Source organism: Clytia hemisphaerica, unplaced genomic scaffold (assembly GCF_902728285.1).
Source record: "Clytia hemisphaerica strain Z4C2 unplaced genomic scaffold, Clytia hemisphaerica genome assembly, whole genome shotgun sequence".
NCBI classification, from domain to species: domain Eukaryota; kingdom Metazoa; phylum Cnidaria; class Hydrozoa; order Leptothecata; family Clytiidae; genus Clytia; species Clytia hemisphaerica.
The window spans coordinates 148,055-171,944 of record NW_027103286.1 but is presented as its reverse complement, the minus strand read 5'-3'; the positions used below and the strand labels follow the sequence as shown (position 1 = coordinate 171,944).

The 23,890-nt window shown below is 37.5% G+C and overlaps 1 protein-coding gene across 1 annotated transcript in view; it reads right to left on the bottom strand.

The window, feature by feature from the left end:
• Window positions 1–21,574, bottom strand: part of LOC136806259 (collagen alpha-6(IV) chain-like) — a 51,899-nt gene extending 30,325 nt beyond the window's left edge. Inside the window, exons 1-15 of the mRNA XM_067062818.1 lie at window positions 21,372–21,574; window positions 15,408–15,628; window positions 14,360–14,711; window positions 13,754–13,900; window positions 12,924–13,077; window positions 11,900–12,096; window positions 11,481–11,578; window positions 9,634–9,748; window positions 8,631–8,789; window positions 7,836–8,158; window positions 6,823–7,069; window positions 6,467–6,531; window positions 4,163–4,252; window positions 3,120–3,209; window positions 132–176 (exon numbers count right to left, since the gene is read on the bottom strand). Coding sequence (XP_066918919.1) covers window positions 132–176; window positions 3,120–3,209; window positions 4,163–4,252; window positions 6,467–6,531; window positions 6,823–7,069; window positions 7,836–8,158; window positions 8,631–8,789; window positions 9,634–9,748; window positions 11,481–11,578; window positions 11,900–12,096; window positions 12,924–13,077; window positions 13,754–13,900; window positions 14,360–14,711; window positions 15,408–15,628; window positions 21,372–21,471 — 2,403 coding nt within the window. The 5' untranslated portion in view covers window positions 21,472–21,574. The remainder of the gene's footprint in view (window positions 1–131; window positions 177–3,119; window positions 3,210–4,162; window positions 4,253–6,466; window positions 6,532–6,822; window positions 7,070–7,835; window positions 8,159–8,630; window positions 8,790–9,633; window positions 9,749–11,480; window positions 11,579–11,899; window positions 12,097–12,923; window positions 13,078–13,753; window positions 13,901–14,359; window positions 14,712–15,407; window positions 15,629–21,371) is intronic.
• Window positions 21,575–23,890: the final 2,316 nt, after the last annotated feature.

Below are 23,890 nucleotides of genomic sequence, written 5' to 3'. Positions count from 1 at the left end.
ATAGTGATTTGTCTTAGACTATAGCATCTTAGACTATAGCATAGTCTACCTTCCTCTGAACCAAGAGTTCGAGAGTTATGCGGATATCATAGTTATAATCAGGAAATCAAAATGTCGAAGGTTATACTTACTGGAATTCCATCAAAGCCTGGATATCCTGGAGCTCCTCTAATACCCTGGATATGAAAGAAAAAAAGTTTGGTCAGTGAAAGCTTGGTAAAAAAACAGAAGATAATTGGTGATGGGTATAGGTAACAAATTAAGTAACACCAAATAAAACCAAACTCGGGTAACTTAATGCATGTCCCAAAAATGCATTAATTTTTCCGCCCCAGTTCCAGTCCCTAAACCATAACAAACTATACATTTTTGGAAGCGTATTTGGATTTAGAATACCGTATTCGGTGTAACTTAAATTCTTTCTCAGCAGAATTTGAGTTTTTTTTAGAAAACGTGATTATGACGTCATTATTTATGACGTCATAATTTTAAAAAGTTGAATATCTCAAGAACTAATACTCAAAACTTTATAAAATTTGGACCAATGATAGAACTTGTCAAGAGGGGGAGAGAATTTTTTTTTAAATTTGAAAATTTGCTGATGTCAGCATTTAATCGCAAAAATTAGAATTCTTGCAATTTCTGCTGACGTCATTAATTTTGGGTAATACTTTCAAAACTTTTTGAAACATCTCAATGTACTTTATCACTGGTCCAAATTTCATAAAGTTTTGATTTATATTTCTCGAGATATTCAACTTTTTGTATTTATGACGTCATCAATCATGACGTCATAATCAGGTTTTCCTCAGATATCTCTAATTATACTGAGAAAGAATTTAAGTTACACCGAATACGGTATTCTACATCCAAACACACTTCCAAAAATGTATAGTTTGTTATGGTTTAGGAACTGGAACTGGGGCGGAAAAATTAATGCAATTCTGGGACATGCATTAAGTTACCCGAGAACCAATTCAAATCAAACACCAATCCGAGACCATAGTCAAATCAAGTGAATAGTGTTTCTGAGAAGTACAGTTGAACTCATGTAATTCGAATTCTCAAGGGACCGAGAATTTTGTTCGAATTACATGAGTTTCGAACTAGATGAGTTTTCGTATTTTGACCTAATTCGATGAAAAAGTCTTTCCCAGGTTTACTTTTGAGCAATTTTTTGTATTTTCGAGTTAAAATAATCTATATACTAAAAGTCTAATTCGTATTGAGCTGTGGGGTGGCCATTTTGATTTTTTTTCCAAGTTTCTTTTTAAATCGAGCTCCGAGCGGGAAAAACAGTAGAGGTTTTTTTTGAGGCGGAGTACGTTTCTTTTGAGACACGTCATCGGAAAACATGCCTACGGTTCCTTGCCGTTCGGGAAACGTCGCCCGGTTCGGAAGCGTATTTTTGATCGGACCATACTGCTTTCTAACAGTCAAAATAAAGATGGCGGCAAAAAAACATCTGGTTGCTACTGCTCTTTTGCTATTTTTCTTTGGGTTTTATGCTTTAATGAGTTGAATTGGATCATGATTTTTGTGTGATTGTTACAAGAAATGGTTGATGATGAAGTTTATTATTAATCTTTCCTGGATTTGATGCTTCGTTTGGTTTGGCATGAGAGATGCAATCTCTTTCTTCTATTCTTGAAAAACAGGACATTTTATCAACTTTGATCATGCTAGGTATATTTGAAAAATTAAACCGCCTCACTTCTTTGTAGACCGATCAACCGCCTCACTTTGTAGACCGACCGACCGCCTCACTTTGTAGACCGACCGACCGCCTCACTTTGTATGTAGACCGACCGACTCACTTTTTAGACCGACTGACTCACTTTATAGACCGACCGACTCACTTTTTAGACCGACCGACTCACTTTTTAGACCGACCAACTCACTTATTAGACCGGCCGACTCACTTATTAGACCGGCCGACTCACTTTTTAAACCGACCGACTCACTTTTTAAACCGACCGACTCACTTTATAGACCGACCGACTCACTTTTAGAACGACCGACCGACTCACTTTTTAGAATCTAAACGTCCAAATTCACAACCAAAAGGTTTTTCACGTTTAAAATGCATGTTTAGATTTAATATTCAAAGATAATCAACCGACATGATACAATATATCATTATTGGTCGACATTTTCTTCCACATGCGTTTAAAACGTGGAAAATTTTTGGCTGTGAATTTGGACGTTTTCTTCCCTGTGCGTTTAAAATGTGGAAAACTTTCAATTTTGTCGTAAACTTGACATTTTCTTCCACTTGCGTTTAAAACGTGGAAATTTTTGCTGTGAATTTGGACACTTTCTTCCACTTGCGTTTAAAACGTTGAAATTTTTGCTTTGAATTTGGACATTTTTTTCCAAGTGCGTTTAAAATGTGGAAATTTTTGCTGTGAATTTGGACACATCCCTTGCCATCCAAAGGGCTTTGATGTGTTGAACAACACTCTACTCGGCGGGTGCGACGCCGGGTGACGGCTAGTGAAATACTAAATTCATAATTTTTCAAAAAAGTCTTTGATTGTTGATTGTTTCATTTTCTGCTCTCGTTTCTTGGAAATCTCTTCGGAGATCTTCTGAATCAGTGGAATGACGTTTGATGATTCGAAAAGGGTCATCTTTTTGAGAGTCTCGATCGCGTCGTCAATCTCATTTTGAGATGGGGGTGGAATTAGAATTGGTTCGATTGACAAAAGGTCAAGTTTGTCAGCTTCAAAAACTCAAAAAAATCGAAAATTCGAATCACATGATTAAAATTTCTTGATGGGACCAGAAAATCTGTTCGATTTACATGATTTTTCGAATTACATGAGTTCGAATTATAGGAGTTTTTTTGTAAGGTTTTCAAGGTAAATTCTGAGGGGACCACAGAATCTGTTCGAATTAAGTGAGTTTTCGAATTATAGGAGTTCGAATTACATGAGTTCAACTGTATATGGTTTGTGAACAAAAATACTAATGCTAACCAATAAAACGCAGCTGGTACACAACGTTGTTTCAGCGTTCGTCTAACGTTAGATTGGACGTTGTGAGCATTAGAAAAATGTAGAAACAACGTTTCTAACCATAATGAAAGAATCCGTTTTAATGGGAAAATGTCTTACCTTTTGACCACGGTCACCTCTTGGTCCAGTTGGTCCTGGTTCTCCTTTATCACCACCTGGTCCAGATAGCCCTCCGTAACCTGGCTCTCCCTAAACGAGAGAATGAAAGACAAGTTATTGTATCAATAAAACCGAGGTTATTGAGGTGTAAAGGTTTTGTTTTTAAATAAAAGTGATATCGTCTGCTTACTCGTCAATTTTAATTCACAAGCTTTTTCACATTGGATTGGCACGTATGTGGAGCAAGATTGGTCTTGGGAGCAAGAGGAAAAAAATTTTTTTTTGCTTATATCAGCATAATGTAACAATGGCAGACACTGTCCTGGTATGAAATATGTGTCTGATATGAAACGATATGAAACACTTATGTAAAAATAAAACCTTTAAGGGATGGAATAATTAGCTGTTACTCTTAAAATGAACATACCTAAACATATGCAACAGCAAGCATAAAAAAATTAAAATGTAAAAACAGCGAAGAATGAAGCAAAAAATGAAAAAAATGATTGCTTCATTTTCAATCATAGCGATCCAGCACAGCTGGTTTCGTGGTAATTACAAATCGAAAGAATTTTGAGCTGCAATTAATCTGATTCAGAACACTTCATTAGCTTACTTGGAACTCGGACCAAGCCTTTTACTGCTGATAGGTTCCACAGGTCCATATTTTAATTCAACAGTAACCCGGGGGGGGGGCGGGGGCACTCAAGGTAAATGACATACAATACGTACAGCCACTCTAAGAGTCAAAATCAGTAAAAATGAGAAAAATTTACTCTAAGGGTGTATAATTTGGAAAATTTGACCATATTTTGCTTGAAAATTGTCAAAATTCTTCAAGAAAATGCACCGTAAGGGTCGATTTTTCACCCAATTTCTCCAAAATTTTCTCTGCACTGTAAGGGTCCGATTTCAAACGCCTAATTTTGGGCCGCACGTATAATATAGCCGTTTTGAATCGAGTCCCCCCCCCTCCCGGAAACAGTAACCTTAAAAAAAAACTGATGTTGGGTTCATCGAGAACAATTCATGTCATTACTTACTCGTGGTCCTGGCGTTCCACGGTCACCATATTTTCCAGGTCGTCCACGTGCTCCTTTGGCTCCCATGATGCATGCTTTTGGCTTACATATCTGTAGAGATATGAGAAAATATGAATAAGACATGTGTTCTAAAACACAGATAAACACTGCAATAAGATACGTTATGATACTTTGGACGTAAACTTTAAAACAGGTTTTAATTTCATTTTAGAATAATATGAAGCCTAAACAAATTACAAATGTCCTGAGCGGATACACTACATTGCTTCAACGTCTAAATAACATTATTAAAAACCGTATTGGTGGCTCATGGAGGTATTCGAAGTTTTTAATGACCTAATAAAAGATAAAAGATCACCCGTTCAACCCATTCACTTTGGTGTCCCTCAAGGCAGTATTTTGGGTCCAGTTTTATTCAACCTATATGTTACCGAATTATCTGACCAAATCTCCTCTCTCAGTATCCAATATGCTGATGACACAACACTTTATCGTCACTCAAAAATTCGTGATATACTTCAATGCATCCGGGAAATCGAGATTGATATCGAATCACTTTCCAACTGGTCAGCTGATCATAATCTCTTGTTCAATGCTGATAAACTGCAATACATCATCTTTTCAACCAAACGTCTAGCGTCATACCACAAATTATGTAGTGACTACTCGTATCTTATTTCTTGTTCAAAAAAATCAATTGAACAAAAAGATGTCGTCAAGCTTCTTGGTCTTCATTTTGATAAAAATCTATCCTGGTCCGACCATATCAACCAAATTATAAAATCCAGTCATGGTACCATTCGAGCTCTTCGTAATTTCCAACGTTTCACACCATTTAAAGTTCGGAAATCACTCGCTGAAGCTATAGTGCTATCGAAAATAGCGTACTCCATAGTCGTATTCGGACAGATCCCCGATTACTTATTAAATCGTCTGCAACGTATACAGAACATTGCTGCAGGATATGTCCTTAACCGATATGCCACACTGAAAGACGTTGTCGATCTGCAATGGTTACCAATAAAAGAGCTTATTGATTTCAATGTTTCCAAACTTGTTTACAAGGCCCTTAATGATAAAAAATGGCCTTCATATCTTTCTTGGTGAAAGTAACTCAGCCTCGGAAGCTTCGCTCCACAGGATGATGGTATTAAAATTTGATTTTGGCTTATCTAAGACATTTCAGGACCAAGCTCAAATTTTTAAACGAACTCCCGAAAAATATCAGGGAAATCAAAGACCTGAAAGAATTTATTAAAGAATCCAAATTGTTTTTTAAATCTAGGGCACATACTCGTGCAACACAATAATAAAATTTTAACTTTATGAAGATCTATTTTTACTTTATTACTTACTAAATATTTCCACTACTATTACCACTATCCTTTCTGCTAGTCCCTTTTTTGATACAATCTACTCATATAGCCTTTGTCTTAGTTATCCAATTCCATTTCATGTCTATCTAGTGATCTACTTTTAATAAAATTTTATCCAGAAAATTTGTAAAAATATTTATATTTATTTAATACTATTTATTCTTTAGTGCTTTTTATTTTGATATTTATGTTTAGGGGGAAGAACAATTTTGTATGAAATTGAACCTAATAAATGATAATAATAATAATAATAATAATAATAAATACCGTACCCCACCTCGAGAAGACTACCCTGAGTATCAGAGGTTAAGTTTTCAAAGAAAATAGTAACCTCTGAAGACAAATAATATAAATTTTATCGCGCATGTGTCAATCTAATCACTGTAGAAAAAATCATGGAGAGCAAATATTACCATATTAATGTCTAGCAGACAGTATCAGTATGCAGTTTACTATTTACGAATTCCCCAGAAACCTCCAAGTGTAGTTGAAATGAGTTTATTTCAAAAGAAATCTTTTACATGATCCCCAAATGTATAACAGTAATTACTAAACTTTTAATTATGGAAATGTCACTTTAATTGAATCGAAATAATAGACAGACTTTATGTTATGATTCTCTATCACAGACTCTTTTTACAAAGCATTGATGACTTTTTGTAAGTTGCGTTTTCAACGACGGGAATAAAAATATCGACTATGACGCTCATCCAAGATCTTGGATGGTCGTCATGGTTACTTTTGTCTTCGCTGATTGCGCGATGAATAGAATCTCGATTCGTCGGCACAGCGTAAATATATGATTTTGAGCTGTGCTTTTCACGGTACGAGAAGACTGTGTAAGTGAAATTATATCAACGTCTATTATTTCACATTATATGACCGTAATGGACATCCAATGAAAGTTGTTTTAACGTTGGGAACATACCTGTTCTCCTAATGCACCAGGGACTTGTGGAACTTCTTCTTTCTCTTGTTGTTGGTTAAAAACAACTATGAAACAGAAGAAGAAATCATTATAAGAGCGAACTGTGTTAAGAGCATAAGGCTTCGATGGACAAAAAATATTTAACAATATTTCAAGTCTTTGTGTACTCTAAAACCTTCGATTTCTTGGGAAATTGCACAAAAATACTCGACAAAATTTAGGAATAAACATTTAAAGGACATTTCTGGGCTGAAAACTTAAAGATTTCGAATATTCTTATAAAGAAAGGTGTATAATTATTAATGTTGATCACACGGTATGTGCGAAACTGAAAGTTTCCAGGGTCTATGACTCACCATAGTTTTCAGCAAATTCCACAATATCCTGGAGATACAACAAAGCACCAGGGAAGTTCTTGATCAACATGACTTTTCCTTCATCTTCCTTATCATCGCTAGTAATTGATTGTAATGTTCTTGTATCGATGTTATTTCCTATCCCTATTACCAAGATTTGTACACCATTCTCGCGAAGGGTTTTAACTTCCGAAGCTACCTCTGATGGATTGGATTGATCAAATTCGGTGGTCAAGATAACCATGATCTGTAAATATAATGGGAAAGATTAAAACTTTAAATTTTGATTAATTTCAAATGCGTGTACACGCCCAACTAAGAAATAATCATCATATTCGAATAGGTTTTTATTCGGGCGGGGTAAAAAAGCCGGACGGTATGGGTCGAGGCGCTTTTAGGATCAGACCTACCGGTACAGGACTATAAAATCGGGCGATCTCATATGTTGTCAGTATGGTACTTAATGGGCGTACCTTTCATATAATCATTTACGTGACGGATATGATGAGGGTTTAAAAATCTATGTAGGATAGTCTCCATTTCATTATAAGGAGTATGGATAAAAGAAACAATTTCTGTCATAAATGTTGAACCACCCCCTTCCTCAGTTCCGCTAATGCCATATTTAAACTCCTTTCAATATCTCTTTGTTTGAGAACTTCATTTTATTCTACGCCCGGGGGGGGGTACTCAGGCAAGTGAAGGGTGCGGGTATGTGGGCGGTACATACCCGCATCCTTCACTTAAGGGTGCCTTTTTTGGGACCTGAAAGTCCCTGTAAGGATTGGAAAAACCAGAAAATTAAATTCTAGTCCCAATAAGGGTCGTAAAAACCGCAAAACTTTCCTATTTTTTCTCTTTTTTAGTCCCGCTAAGGGTCCGAGGGTCAAAAGTCGGATGGCACATACCTGTCAGCTCTCAATCCTAGTACCCCCAGGGATTCTACGCAATCTTTCAAACTGGTTAATCCCTGTTAAGGCAAGATCAATTGAAAATGTAGCTATCAAAATTACCTTGGGCATATTTCTTCTCATGCCAGCTTGTTCAGTAAAAATATGTTTCGATCCTAAAACCAGGGCGTCCAAAATCGTCCCTTTTCCTTGGCGAAAAGCTAAAGCATCCAACCTGGATCTCAAGTTGGCCACATTTTGAGTTGTATTAAAATCGAAAACCACTTTCGATTCTGCTCCGAATGTCGCGACTGCCATGTGAGCTTTTTCAGGTCCGATTTCGAATTGGGTTAAAGCGGAACGTAAGAAATATTGAGAGATGGCAAAATCTGTTCTGCGCATGTCTTGGTGGATGATGAAAGCGATATCAACTTCACGAGACGTTTCTGTCGAAATTGAATGAAAATATGTTTAATATTTGAACTATAGCTCTTATTAGTTTGTTGGTTACAAAAATTCCAAAAATTGTAGCCAAGCTTGAGGACACGAGAAGTTTTTTTCGCGTTGGTGCAATTCAACATGCTCTATCCCACCAACACGAGAAAAAAGTGTGTTTTCCCAAAACATTTTGTCCAAATGGGACAAAAAATGAAGGAAATACCCAAAAGACACGTTGATTTTGTCCCAAAAGTGAGATTTCACTTTCATTGGTAGAGAGAAAAATGGGGTGGAGACACGAGAAAGCGTTTCATGTTGATGGGATGGAGCATGTTGCATTAAACCAACGCGAAAAAAACTGCTCGTGAGCCCTTTAGAGACAACAAATATGTTTTGCGAGGTCGAACTTTTGGAGCACAACATACCGAACACACCTATAACAGAGGGAACTGATACCTAAAGAAGTACTGGGGTTCTTACGTGTGATTGGTTCAATACATTTGTTACTGCAGCCTTGTTTACAACATTTGGCTTGACCATGACAATCAAAATCACTATCACATTCATCCTCCACAGTTTCTCCTTGGCATTCTGCTTCTGTCTTGCGTTCAGTATCTGCTTGACACTGTCCTGGTTTATCTAAGGAGAGAAAGTAGGGGAGTAGGATAGGATATCCTCAAGATGATACAAGTACTAAAAATAATGTTCAAGAAGGAATGTAGTCCTGAAGTTTTTTATAAGGCGAGACTAATTTAATTAGTTTGATTACTTAGTTTGTTTTACGGGCCTGGCTGACCCTGAAATTTCAAAAATCGAAATAAAAATAAAATTTATTTTGGTGGTAGATTCGCAGACGTGAGATGAGATTTTACAGGCGAAATTCTCTTAATTTTTTCGCAGACCGACCGACCGACCGACCGACCCTCTTTTTTGGGTAGCTTGGTCCGTAAAACAACAAATTAAAGTTTGTTATAGAAAATACTGTTTTATAGTAGAAGTTACTTTTTAGAGGGGGTCCGGATTAGGCAAAGAATTTTGGAATTAGAATTTTATCACAAAAACTAACATTACATGCGATCCTAAAGATTGGTCCTCTACTTCTATTATGGTTTGAGGTTCTCAATGAAGTGTACATTTTTTAGGATTCATGAATGATTCATTCTGAAAATAATATTCTAAAGTCCCGAAAAAACGTCTCCCCCGGTCAATGATCTTCGAAAGATTTTCGGACCTTCCCCCGTTCTTATTAGGACCCCCACCCCGTTTATTAATTTTTGAAAATACTTTGACCTGTCAAAAGCTGAATTACTCTAAATAGCCCGACTTAAGTTTATAATTACCTTATTCTGGAAGGGGGTATTAGAGGTACAATTTACAACCCCCCTTCGAAAACTAGGTCCCCCCGTTTATTATATTTTGAGAAAATTTCGGACAACCCCATTTATTCAAACACCCTTACTATTCGGGACCTTAGAGTATATACCTCGTCCGATTTCGTTGCCAATGGTATACATTTCGGACATCAAACTGTCGAATGATTTTGCGGTGAAACGAGTGCTTGATGATTCAGCAATCATATTTAATTGGTTGGTGTTGACCTATAGAAGAATTAAGAAATACAATATCAAACAGTTGACACTCTTTAACCCTATTCGGCCTAGGGGGGGGGGCTCTTTCTGTTCGGAGATCAAACTATTGGTAATAGCTCCTGAAATAATAGAGCTTTTGCCGTGAAATTTTCTGTAAATTCCCAACTTTTATTTAGCTTCAAAAAAAAAAAATTGACACCTAAAAATTTTCACACCTTGAGCATGATGACATTTCTGACAGTAGGGTGTCACAAAAATTGACACTTTTCCAATACAAATTTAATTTTGATGTCAAATATATCGTTCAAACCGTAATTTATTGAATATTTAGGATAAAATAAGCATTTTAAACTCAGGCAACTTTTTTCTAAAGCTTTTGTTAAAATACAATAGCTATTTATAAGAACAAAGGAAATTTTCGGTTTTTGCTCACTTTGGGCATGATGAGTGACGTCATCAAAAAAAATTTTTGTCAAAAGTTACCTTAAGTGACAAGGATCTTGTGTGCCAAATTTCATCCAAAAAGACCCAATAGATCAAAAGTTAAGGGGTGGTACAGGAAAAGCCCCCCCCTAGTTCTGAACCGCCCCTAAAAGCCTAGGTTGAATAGGGTTAAGACCACGTTCTCACGTAACAATTATGTTTCGCTCCGAAGCAAAAAGAAGCAATCTTATTGGTTAAATTCAAGTTTTACATCACCTGTAACCAATAGAATTGCTTCATTTCGTTTCGGAGCGAAACGGAATCGTTACGTGCGAACATGTTCTAAATCGATCTTCTACTATCTGATGTGTTCCATTATTCGATAACATTGAAGGTCACATTCAACAAGAAACTTTCATAGAAGACACTCTACTATTCGATATGCTTCCTTATTCGATGAATTCCCCTTTAAAGTCGAATCAGAGAGTCATCTATAGGAATAAGCACATACCCATCTGGCACTACTCTAATACAATAATGACCGGTTAGTGAGGGCTGTACTGAGAAATATTGCCCGAGGTCAAGTAACGACCGAGCTTGCGAGGTTGTTGCGTTGACCGAGGGCAATATTTTCAGTACAGCCCGAAAAAAACCGGTCATTATTGTATTTGTTAACCGTTTCCTTCAGCTTCGATTGATTTTTAGCGCTTTATCCAGGAAAAATAGCGAAATATAGGAGAAAAAACAAGCGAAAAGAGATAAAAAATTGCTATAATTTCTGACGTCAGAAATAAAAAATGAGAGAAATGATGTCAACGCATTGTTCATTTTCCTTTGAAAAAGTGACGTCACAATGAATTTTCCTAACGACGGGCAACTCTGGACAATGTAGGCCCGTCGTCATGCGAAAAGAACCAATTGCATTGCGCAAAAAGTCGTGTAGCCCGCTTCGAAAAAGTAACCGGTTAACAATGTACCAGAGTGTATCTCACGATTATCGTAGCGTAGTTCTCTACGGCAATGAATTTTGAAATTAGCCGTAGATATCGGGTTTGTGTCCAGACTAATCTGTTACACACATTCATCTAACGTTATATGGACGTTGTGAACATTAGATTTAACGTTAAATCAACGTTGTGTGCCAGCTGGGTAATGAAAACAATCTTTCAAGAATGATAATGAAATTCTTTGACAACATCAAAGTTCCTACATTCGGTCAACAAAAAATCACCGACATGTTAATCATACTGTTAAAATATGGACTACAGTTAAACTACAGCATATAATGTAAAGAAATCAAAATGTTTCCAAATTTTACCTGTGCCCCAACTCCGACATTGACTATCTTGACGCCATAATCTTTCAATTCAGTGACCGCCTCGTGAAGATCTTTTGAAGTAATCTTCGAATCATTCCCTGTAAAATTAAAAATTTAGAAATCACTTGTAAGTCATTTGATGTCCATTATGTATCGGGCTATTCCATTATACAGGGGGTGGACGAATAATTCGAGCAGAATTTCCACGGGGTCTAAGAGTGCTATTTTTATTTTTCCAGGGGTTAAAAGATTATTCTAAAATTTTCAGGGGGTGAAAGACTGATTTTTGCTAGTCCATTGTCCAGGTATAAAAATAATTTTTCGGAGGATTTTTTTGCAAATTTCGCCATTTCTACACATTTACATTTTTTCCTGATTTAAAAAAATCCATATAAGTATGGAACATAAATTATACACACCGTCATAGAAGAGAACTAACACCATTGGTCTTGTTGTTCGAACTTGTCCGTGAAGGCTGAAAATGTCAGATTTCAACATTTTCAATGCAGCTGCCAGATCAATGTCTGTTTGTCGATGGCCGATACGTGTGATAGCTTGGATAATATCTGCAGTAAGGTCATATTGTGCGAAGTTGAAATCAACGCTGGATTCGTCACTAAAAGAAAGAATTTAAGATTAACCAAACACGTGTACTGATTTGTTTTCATAGTTCATGGTTTCTGAACAAAGATTAGCGAGGCCCCCCAGCAGTTTTCGTGATGGCGTGATTGGCGTTTTTCCAAGTTCGTGATTTCGTGATTTAAGATTTTAAAGTGCGTGATCGGAGGAAAATTTATCTCATGAGAACGTGATTTGGATTTTTTTTTGCGTGATTACGTGATTTGAAAGTTGACTGGAGGGGGGGGGGCTCATTAGCTACAAGTTATGAGAATACGTGATAAGTCTGAGTCAAGTTTAATATTTTTTATATACGCTAAAATTGGTGGCACAGTAGTTGGTACAAAAGGGGAATTCCCTCAAAATTTTAAAACCGCAAGTAATTTAAAGTATGGTTGGAAAGTAGAGTTTTAACTTTATCTCAGGATCTAAAAGCTTAAAAATGTAAGACTGAGAATTTAGCCTGGCAGCCACCAAGCCCCTCACTAACCAAAAAGTCTAATTAAACAAAGTGGAAGTACTGAAATCGCGACCCACACCCGAGCTTTCAATTCTGAAAAACGTTAAAATACCCTAATTTGTTAACAAATTTCGACCCTGATTGTAGTGGTCTACAAAGAGTTCAATATAGTATACTCTCGTTTATTCGAACTTCTATTAGTCGAATTTTTCTCTAATCCGAAATTATTACCAGTCCCCGTCAAAGAGAAACACTCTTAGAATACTTTCCATAATTCGAATCTCTCTGTAATTCGAACAAATAATATTCCCCGTTCGAAGTTCAACTTAAGGAGAGGCAACTGGATATGGAATCTTAGAGAGTACCTGAAAGTAAGCGAGGCGAATCGAGTATCATAAGGTGACACGTGGAACGATTTGACCATGTTGATTGCGAATTGTTTCATTTGTTCAAAAGTCTTTGATTGCACATTGTTGGATGAATCGAAAGCGAAAGCGATGTCCATCGGTGTGAAAGAACCTGTAGTAGAATAATAAACATTAGTAATTAGCTCCTTTTTCAATCTTTTGGTAGTCTCCCAAAATATCTCAAAATCATGAAATTTTAAAATATTGGTAATATCAATAATTTTGATTAACCCCTACCCCTTAGCTTTCCAAAAATGTATATTAAGTGCTTTGACCAAAACAATCGAGCGACAACAAAAAAACGAACAAATTTCCCCCTACTATAAGAGTAAGACACTGCTACTTCTTTCTCTTTTTGTAGCACACTTTTTCAAACGATTTACTAATTTTTGCTCCGTGTGTATCTAACAGTTTCCAAAAATCAAACACAGACAGGGTCCCCAGGTTTTTGAATTTTTAGTTTTTCCTAGGAAATTCATGCCTTAAACTCAAACTACGAACAGGCCATTACTCCTTTCTGGTGATGGACTGATAGAAATTGATTCTAAAAAAACTTCAATGATTAGAGAAAAGGTATACTAACATACATGGTAGCCTACAATCGAGGACAGAGCTGCTGTCCGATAACCCTATCCCCACACTTATCCTTCCCTCAATGTCAATGTAGGAACGAAGAATTTTGCAACTTCCACTAACCTCCATATCAACATTGAAGATGGGAAAAGGTAAAAAAATAGTCCAGGATTGTAGTGTTTTATTTAAAACTCTAACCATTTTTAATTACTTACTAGCGATAGGGTAGCTGCATTTACGTTCACATCCATCAAAGCAACATTTCGTGGCCCTTACACAGTCACCATCAAAGTTGCATTCATCTCGACCTGCTCCTGCACAGCCGTATGGTGGTGTTGGTTTACTGCATTTGCCACGGTTTACTGTGAAAGAGGGAACAAAAAGCATGATAAAATTTACCAGCGATTGAGTATAACGAAACAACTTTCTGAAAGGGTCAAAACTTCCGGAATATTTTTGACCTATTTTCGATCAAAATTTGTGAAAGATTGCTCCACGGGTAGTAAAAATGTCAAAAATACAAATATATTCTTGTTATTCAAATATAAATAGCGGGATTATGCATTTGAACCTATGAGGACGGCGGAGTGACTGAAGCGATTTGGAATTACCTGCAGTTTTGATTCGCAAAATCGAATACGGTAAAAGTGCTAACTTACCGTCGTTCTCAGTCGATCAAGATCTAGACAATGTAGAAGGTGACCGTCTCTGTCGCAAAAAAACACAAACTTTTAAACTCGCTAATACTCGCCATTCGGTAAAACCTAGCATCATCTAGGATCGCTAAAAGGGCAACTACTAGTAAAAGTAAACAATTATACCTGAGCAAACTTTACTTGCAACTGAGCTGATGATTCGACTCAATCCTCCAAAATCAAAGACCTCAAAACCATAATGTTCGTAGGGTTCTGAAGCAATAGCTTTTAGTTCATCAGAATCGATATTCTCGGTGACACCAACAGTGAAAAAAGCAATTCCCATATCTTTTAAAGGATTGACCAAAGTGGAAATTTCTTCAGTACAAGATGTACATTTCCCGTTCGTGAGTAAGATCACAACTTTGACAACGCCTTGACGTGATTGTCCGTAAGGTGAGAACACGCTATCACGTAACACACGGATGACGTCATCGGTTGCGGTACCACCTGGTCCTTGGTGAACCAGGTTTTCGACCTGAATGAAAAATGAAAGTGATTAAAAATATTTTCGAAACTTCACTAGGAAAGAAAACCTTCAAGGTGCTAAAATTTTGACAAATATCGCACCAAGATCTATATTTCTGTTCAAAAAGTTTAAATCTCGTTAAAATCTCCATCAATGTTAAAGTCGAATACAAAGTAACTAAACCACTATTAGTATGCTAAATATTTCGCTTTTTGCTCTACGATTCTTGGCAACAATTTTTATCTAAAGACACATTAAAATCCCTCCCAAACTTTGTTCGGATAGCAATGATAGTCTTTTCCCTTTTAAGTGTCTCTATAGAGCACTTTTTCGATTAAATTCCCTCTAAGAGTCGGTCGTCACAGGTCCAATCCACACAAACCTGAATTTCTTTATCCTCCGACTCAAAAAAGCTAGTTGATTGCCCTTATTATTTCCTGAATGCTTTTAAAGGTTTTGTTTTTAAGTATAAAGAGTGATATCGTTTGCTTACTTATCAATTTTAATTTACAAGCTTTTTCTTATTGGATTGACACGAATGTGGAGCAAGATGATTAGAAATTGGGAAAGAGAAACATTTTTTATGTTTATATTTCCATAATATAACAATAGGAAGACACTCTCCTGATATGAAATATGTTTCAGATATGAAACGGCTACACTTATGTAAAAATAAAACCTTTAAAGCATAAAAATCAACAATACCTTTCTGATGAGGTTGTTCTTGTCATAATTGTCGGTCAATTTGATCTGCAAGTCCGCGAAATCACCGAATGTGACTACACTAACGTGTGTTTTACGGGCACCGATATCAAAAGTATTGATAATGTTCTCGGTGAATGATTTGATTGTTTCATGGTGTTCTGCAATTCGACCAGAACTCTCTAATGCGAATACCAGATCGATAGGTTGTATGCATAGTAGGTCTAAAGCAAAAAGAAAGAATTAAACTAATATGGCTTTTAAATCTTTATTTAATACGAATAACTGATTGCATAGGTCTAAATCTTCAGTGATAGAGGGCTTTCGTGATGATACGTCATTTATTTACTCACCTGACTTACCGCCCAATTTTTTGGAGGCAAAAAGACCATAACATGAAAAGAAATTCTAGTATGTTTTCTCAGAGGTAAAGGCTTAACATTCATAAATTTCGAAGAGATATGGCTGGTAGTTATCAAACATTTGATTGATATTCACACGCCTCTTTATAAATCGTAAGTCTTTTTGCCTCCAATAATCAAGCGCAATCGCTGACAGGTATTGGATATGGGGAGTGCAGATTTAAAAAAATCTTAGGGGTACTTAAATTGGCCTATTTGTACTACTAGTAATAACATGGTTTAGAGGGTTATTAATCCAAAATCACCCGAGAAACCATGTTATTCCGCGTTAATTATATGGTCAAAAAAAGAATTGAAGAACACTCAATCGCTATTCGCTAATCGCTTATTTTGATTGGCCTAAAAATTTCGTACGATATTTTGTTAACCAATCAAAATATCGGACGATACTTTTCTTTCAACCAATAGAAATTTTTGTTTACATCAGGGCGAATACAAAAAAGCGGGGCTATTACGGTTTTATCGCCCCGCTCGTCCTTTACAAATCTAAGCTAAATGTAATCAACCATATAATTATGCTTTTAAAACCACCAAATTTAATCACCACCTTTTCCGGGTGTGAAAGAAATAAGTTACCCTCTTTATCCACTTAGTATACATGTGTATACTTAGTATACAATGGGATAATTTTAAATGATTGTAAATGGTGTATTTCAAAGATTGACCGACATAAAAGCGAAGATGATTATTTTCGAGACATGAAGGAGAAAAGCGGTAAAAGAATGTGACAATTTTTTAAACCTTTATGGGACGGTTTATAAAGGGTGAAAATCACCTTTGTCATGAGGCGATTACATCAGGTTTTATATACGAAAATCGGTTTAAACTTTCTCTAAAAAAGAGCTCGCCCAATATTTCAAATAGTTTTACTGTATTAAATTCCTTTAAAAATTATTAGATCTCAGAGGAAAGCCCTTGTTAAATCTTTGATATGTTAAAGGTTAAAAGCTTTGATACTTTAAACGTCTGGAAGTGTAATCTCGAAAAGCATGTGTGAAAAACGTTTCCGCATCGATAATGTTTATTTGTTTGGCAAAGAGTCTTGTTGGAGAATGGTATCAACTTTAGAAGTGTTGAAAATTGACGAGGTGAAAGTTTTGCCGCGAGAATTTCATTGACTTTTATGTTTTGATCAATGAAGATAAGCCTGAAGGGCTAGAATCGAATCTTTAACCTTGCTCATGCAAGAAAAAGTGAAGCCTTGAAATATGCGCCGTATTTTTGACGACAGATTGAATCTACCAAATCCTTTGTTTTCGAGTGATATTTTTGTCATTTGTGGAAAAATCAGGCGGGCTGCGCTAGGCTTCAAATCCTACCAAGGAGATTCAATTCTAGCCGTTCAGGCTTATACTTCATTGGTTTTGACAGTTAGAATAATTTTCAACATAGTTTAATTGGTTTTAATTCAATAAATAGAGTAGAGAAGTGAGTAGAGAATCATATGAGGGGGTTTCGGCTCATAATTCGGTTGAAAACAAGAAGTCGTGGTTGGGGGTGCCGTCTTTCGAAGGATGTCGTGGTTGGGGGCGCCGACTCTCGAGAGTCGTCGTGGGTGGAAGCGGCGTCCTTCGAAGGTCGTCGTGGGACAGGTGGTCGTGGCACAGGATTTCGTGGGAGCCTCTCTTTCAATTTTTTTCTGGTCTTCTATTTCTCAATATTTTCTAGCTGGTCCTTAAAATATCACTTAATATACCCACGCCGCCCTTCGAGAGCCACCGAACAGTGCGGCGATCTTCGAGAGTCGTGGTTGGGGATGGTGAACAGTCCGGCGACCTTCGAGTGTCGTGGTTGGGGACGGCGAACAGTCCGGCGACCTTCGAGAGTCGTGGTTGGGGGCGGCGAACAGTGCAGCGACCTTCGAGAGTCGTGGTTGGGGACGGCGAACAGTGCGGTGACCTTCGAGAGTCGTGGTTGGGGACGGCGAACAGTCCGGCGACCTTCGAGAGTCGTGGTTGGGGACGGCGAACAGTGCGGTGACCTTCGAGAGTCGTGGTTGGGGACGGTGAACAGTCCGGCGACCTTCGAGAGTCATGGTTAGGGGCGGCGAACAGTGCGGCGACCTTCGAGAGTCGTGGTTGGGGACGGCGAACAGTCCGTTACTGGGTTGGAGGCTAAAGTCTAAATCTTTAGATAGATAGATAGATATGCCCTCCGATGGATCGGAATGGGTCCTACCCACGGTGGAGTAGGAATCACAGCGCAAGCAGACATTGCAACCCTGCAGATGCGAGCTGCCGAGCCATGGTGTATACCACGACACTCGAACTACACGGGAGAACGGATGTCCTCGCAGGTGTAGAACCTCCTGAGTGTCACGGCACACCACAATGTCTGAAATATCTACCCATACTCTTATATCAGAGTTATGGTACCCAATTCCCCTCACATGGCATGGGTTGACCCGGGCGAAGGAACATTCACTTGCCAAGTGAATCGTAGTGCCACGGTGGGTATCGAACTCGAGCCTCCTGGACAGAAGTCAAGCACGATAACCACTACACCACTACGCCTAAATCTAAATCTTTAGAGGCTAACTAAAAAAAGGCCTGTAAAGAAACAACATGAAATCAACAGTAAAACTTATATGCTTATTTTTCTTTCTTTCTTTTTTTTGCATAGACAGATAGATATAGTGTGTTAAAAATGAACCTTGACAAAGAAAGCATCCTGGCCAATGTTCAAGCCTCCATCAATCTGATGCAAATATTTATAGTTTAATCAGAAGTTTGAGATAACTAAGTATTTCCAAATTAAATTGGCTAATTTTTCCTAAAACCTTGTGCCATTTTCTCGTGTTTGATAAAGAATTAGGAAAACCTGAAAAAAACCTACAGCTTCCTATAGTGTAGACTACGATGAGTCATTTCAATCACTGCAAAATAAGTTTACCAATATTGGACAAAAAAATTTCTTCCTGTAAGGTATGTTTAACCAATTGAGGTATAAGCCCGAAGGCTAGAATTTCAATCTCTTCACAATTTGGATGGGTGGGTGGTCCATCAACTCTAATGACGTGTGATTCACTGATCGCCTTAGTGATAATAAACACCGCGTAAATTATAAGGCTTGCTTCACTTTTCTTGCATAAAAAGGCTAAAAATTCAATTCTAGCCCTTCGGGCTTATACTTAATTGGTTTTAACAACAACTCTCGAAGGTCGCCGCACTGTTCGCCGTCCCCAACCACGACTCTCGAAGGTCGCCGGACTGTTCGCCGTCCCCAACCACGACTCTCGAAGGTCACCGCACTGTTTGCCGTCCCCAACCACGACTCTCGAAGGTCGCCGGACTGTTCGCCGTCCCCAACCACAACTCTCGAAGATCGCCGCACTGTTCGGTGGCTCTCGAAGGGCGGCGTGGGTATATTAAGTGATATTTTAAGGACCAGCTAGAAAATATTGAGAAATAGAAGACCAGAAAAAATTGAAAGAGAGGCTCCCACGAAATCCTGTGCCACGACCACCTGTCCCACGACGACCTTCGAAGGACGCCGCTTCCACCCACGACGACTGTCGAGAGTCGGCGCCCCCAACCACGACATCCTTCGAAAGACGGCGCCCCCAACCACGACTTCTTGTTTTCAACCGAATTATGAGCCGAAACCCCCCTCATAGAATCAGACTATAAAATCATTGGCGAGGAAATACTCTTTACTGGATGATTTCATTTTGAAATTTTTTTGGGTGCGCTTTGAATTCTTCATTATATGGTGTAGCTTTTGGTAAAAACTGTTGAACTTCGGGGCAGCTAGCAGACATTAAAATAGTTGGATACGTATGCAAAAAGACTTTCTTTCATAGAATATTTGGGGTTTCAAAACAGTTCTCTTAATATTTGGGAAAAAACTGAAGACGAATCTAATGCGAACCAGGGTAGTCACCCGAGGGAGGAGTACTTAGGTAAAAATGGGTGCTGGGTATGTGCGGACGGTAAGGGTCGGTTTTTTCACCTTTCATAGTCTCTCTAAGGGTCGTAAAAATCAGACAGTTTTAAATTAATCTTTCTAAGGGTCGGAAAATTCATGATTTTCAGGACATATTTTTGATTTCGAGAGAAAAAAATTATAAAAAAGTCTCTCTAAGGGTAGAACTTTTGTCAAAAATCGAGGAAAATTTTTCAAAAAAGTCTCTCTAAGGGGTGGTTTTCAGAGGTCTCGTCCGCAGATACCCCTCATTTACCAACACTAGTACCCCCGGGGGTAGTCTACAACCAATTGAATGAGAGGAATGAAGAGAGGAAAGAAGAGATCAGGAGGTTGTAGTTTCTCTGGAGTGAAATAGGCTAAAGACTGTGGTTTATTGAGGAATGACAGCTGGATTAAAGTTTGTGGTTTACAGAAATAACCCCAAGGTTGATAAAATTTCAACATCCTTGTTTGTATATAGCTTTATCGTTAGAATTTCATCGTTAGCCTTTATTATTCAGTATTTGAAATTTTGCAGAATGAAATGAATCCAACAATCCAAGTTTGATGGATTTTGTGTGGAATTTTTCTGATATTTTTATGTATCATATACACCCGTGTTTCACAGCCCCGTTGGAACTTTTTTGCTCAGTGGGGATAAAAATTCCTTTTGAAATTCCAATGGTTATAGAAATTCCTTTGTTCCAAGAATAATAAAAAATTCAGTGGCAACATTGAATTTCGAATGGGGATGAAATAAAAGTTGATTTTTAAGTGTGGCTGAAATTCTAAGGTATTTTCCCACGGGAGACGAAATTTTTGTCAATCTTTCCAGTGGGGCTGGGGTCCCAGCGGGTCTGTGACACAGGGGTATCATGATATTTGCCAAATTTCCTTGTCAAACATGACGAAATAGAGCTTAAAACTGGGAAAAGAATATGTGTGATACCGAACCGAATTTTGCTATAGACGACAAGATGGCTGTCAAAATATATTCATTCAAGGTCTTTATGACAAAATTTTTACTGATGAGAACTGAATAGACCTTTTCCTAAATTACGTCACGAGCAACGGTAACCTCGTTTTCAAAATATTGATAAGATATTTACTCCATTTATAAAAGTTACACAGGAAGATTCAAAATAGGGATCTAATAATAACCTTTGTAATGATTTATAAGCGAGGCAGTTGTTGCACTCAAAATAATTTATAATAAAAAGGCCTACTAAATTTCTTAATTCGACAGGTAGAAAATTCGTAAACACGATAAGAAACTTTATTAAAAGACCGTATAATATAAACCCCATATGTGGTGGAAAGATAAGGAAAAACTATAAGACTGGAAAATTCATTCTTCAGATTAGCCTGATAATAATTGGAATCTCAGAAGAACCAATACTAACGGAAAGGAAAATTTTCACAAGTTTAAGGTCTTTCTACACTGTAATAAAATATTGAATTACTCGAAATTAATTACAGGGGGTCTTAATAAGATCGGGTGGGTGGATTTTTTTTATTAACAATTAGCGGGGGGCGTCTATTCGGGAGACAAGAGTACAAAAAGTTGAAGACCTTTTTCAGTGACAAAGTAGGGTTAGTGCCCCAAAATGCCTGGACTAATAAAGTAAAATTTACATACCTTCCTCTTGCCCGTGTAATCCGGTCAAATTAACAGCAAGCAAAATAAAAATGGCGAAAAGCCCAACGAGTTTTCCACCCTGAGGACTATTCATATTCATTAATCTTCTCAGAGAGAAGGAAAGATCTTCAAAGTTGAAGTGAGATTTTCAAATCTCACAAAGTGTTTGTTTGTCAAGCCCCGTATTCCTCCGATCTGAGGTTATAGCTGACTCAACTGGAACACTTTTAACGCAGAAGCAATGTAATCAAGATCGAAACTTGTATAACGTGGTCATTAGCCTCAGGCCCCTTTGTTTTGTGCTTTATTCAGGACAAAAAGTTATTGTTCTTTTTTTGAAGTTAAAGGGGTGGTTTTCTTTTCTAACATAGAGTTTATAAGGTGTTAAGTCATACGTTTTTATTTAAACTACGACGTATTAAAAATATATAAGATTCCTCGTAATTTTGGTTTTACGCCAAGTATATAGTTACTAGATAGAGGTTTTCCTTCTTTCATCAAGAATTACAAAACTGTTCTAAATAGGGACCTCTAGAGCTTCATAACCTATTTTGCACCCAAAGTGTTGTGGCTTTCTATAGGTTTCACTTTTTAATAATCCCGTTCGGGGATAAAGTTACCGTGAGTTTTTCTTTCATATCCCCCAAATAAAAAACCACTTTATAGGGTGGGTTGTTAGAATAAAAATGTCCGTGTTTTTTTTTCAACGAAACGCCACGTGTTATGCAAATAATTTCGTGTGAAAAACCACGGAATTTTCTAACACTCAGAATACAGACTTCGATGGTATATAGCTATTAAAAATAAGTTACAGTAAGGACATTTTAAAGTCTTCGCGGACTGTAAAACGCAAAATTCCCGAAAAAATTGGACAAAAATACTCAATGATAATGAGAACACGAAGCTCAGAACTCAAAAAGTTAAGAACAACCGATGGCTTCAAAAATGTTGGATGTTCTTATTTTTACACGTGCACACGCTCACTTTTGAAGAATTTTAAACAGCTTAACCTTTACCAAACGTCACCTTAATCCTAAGAAAAACTAGTTAAACTTTATTCGGTTTAAATACACCCCTGCGTCACAGACTCGCTGGGACCCCAGCCCCACTAGAAAATTTAGCGAAAATTTCGTTCCCAGTGGGAAAATAACCTAGAATTTCAGCCCCACTGAAAAATTGACTTTGATTTCATCCCCCACACGAAATTCAATGTTTAAAAATTGCACTCCAAAACCATCCCCACTGGATTTTTTAACCCGTGGAACAATAGAATTTCTATCCCCATTGGGATTTCGATAGGAATTTTTTTCCCCATTAAGGAAAAGAGTTCGGCCAGATATGAACACTACCGGAGCCTAACTGTTATTGCTCCAATGTCATTGAAAATCCTCAATGAATGACCTATCCTGTTTAATTCATCTTATCAGAAACTTCTTAGGTATCGAACGAGTGCGACCGTAGTGCAGTGGTAGAGCATCCGGCTACGGTTTGCAAGGTTGTGGGTTCAACCCCCAGCCGGGTCATACGAAAGATTCTCAAAATGGTACTTGATGCCTCTCTGCTTGATGCTCAGCAATTAAAGAGACATATCAAGGGTAAGTGGAGAAATCCAGGGAGAAAGAGTGACGCCCTCCCCTACCTTCGGGTAGATAGCTATCGAAAGAGGAGCCTTCGGGTCACCTCCGACTACGGTCGCAGACTTACTTACTATACTTAAGTATCGAACTTCGTGACGAAGTTCGAATGGGACATTACATATAAGAGATAATGTTTTGAATGTTTTCCAGCTGGAACACAACGTTGTTTCGACGTTTATCTAACGTTCACAACGTCAATATAACGTTAGATGAACGTTGAAACAACGTTGTGTGCCAGCTGAGTTTTGTATCGTCAGCATATATACACCCCTTTCTCAGTGACCTGGTGAGAAGCTACGGTAAATGCCAATGAAGATGGAAAATCTCTTGCTTCTCAGGGATGGAAAATGTTACAGCTCCAAAATACATTGGAGATTCTCAAAATTAGGTGGTACACAATTATCCCCTCGCTTGGCACTGAATTTTAATATCAAAATGTTATGTCCTTAAAGAGAGATATAATTTTGAGAGATATTTCCGTCCGACCACAATAAAATACAAGGTACTACAAGTTTTCATTTCTGTAGCCAAGATTGATATTCTGTGGTCTTGTAGGGAGGTGCTTAGCTTCCTGTAAACAATCTATTTTCTGAAACATTATAAAAAATGACACCAATATTCTGAAGTACTAGGTTTCCAGAAAAAAAGTGTATTTCTAATGGTATAAATACTGAAATTTACTTCAGTTAACACAGCTCTCAAAAGAAAAAGGTGTTTTAGAGTCAATACAGCCTTAAAATGTTCTTAACTCGTTCTTAATAATTTTGGTCATCGAATCCTTGTGTTCTTATATAGTTTGTTTTGATAAAAAAACGTGTACCTTCAATTTACCGTGGCGTGTCCTAAATTTTAAATGAAAGATTCTGCTATACGTGATGCCAC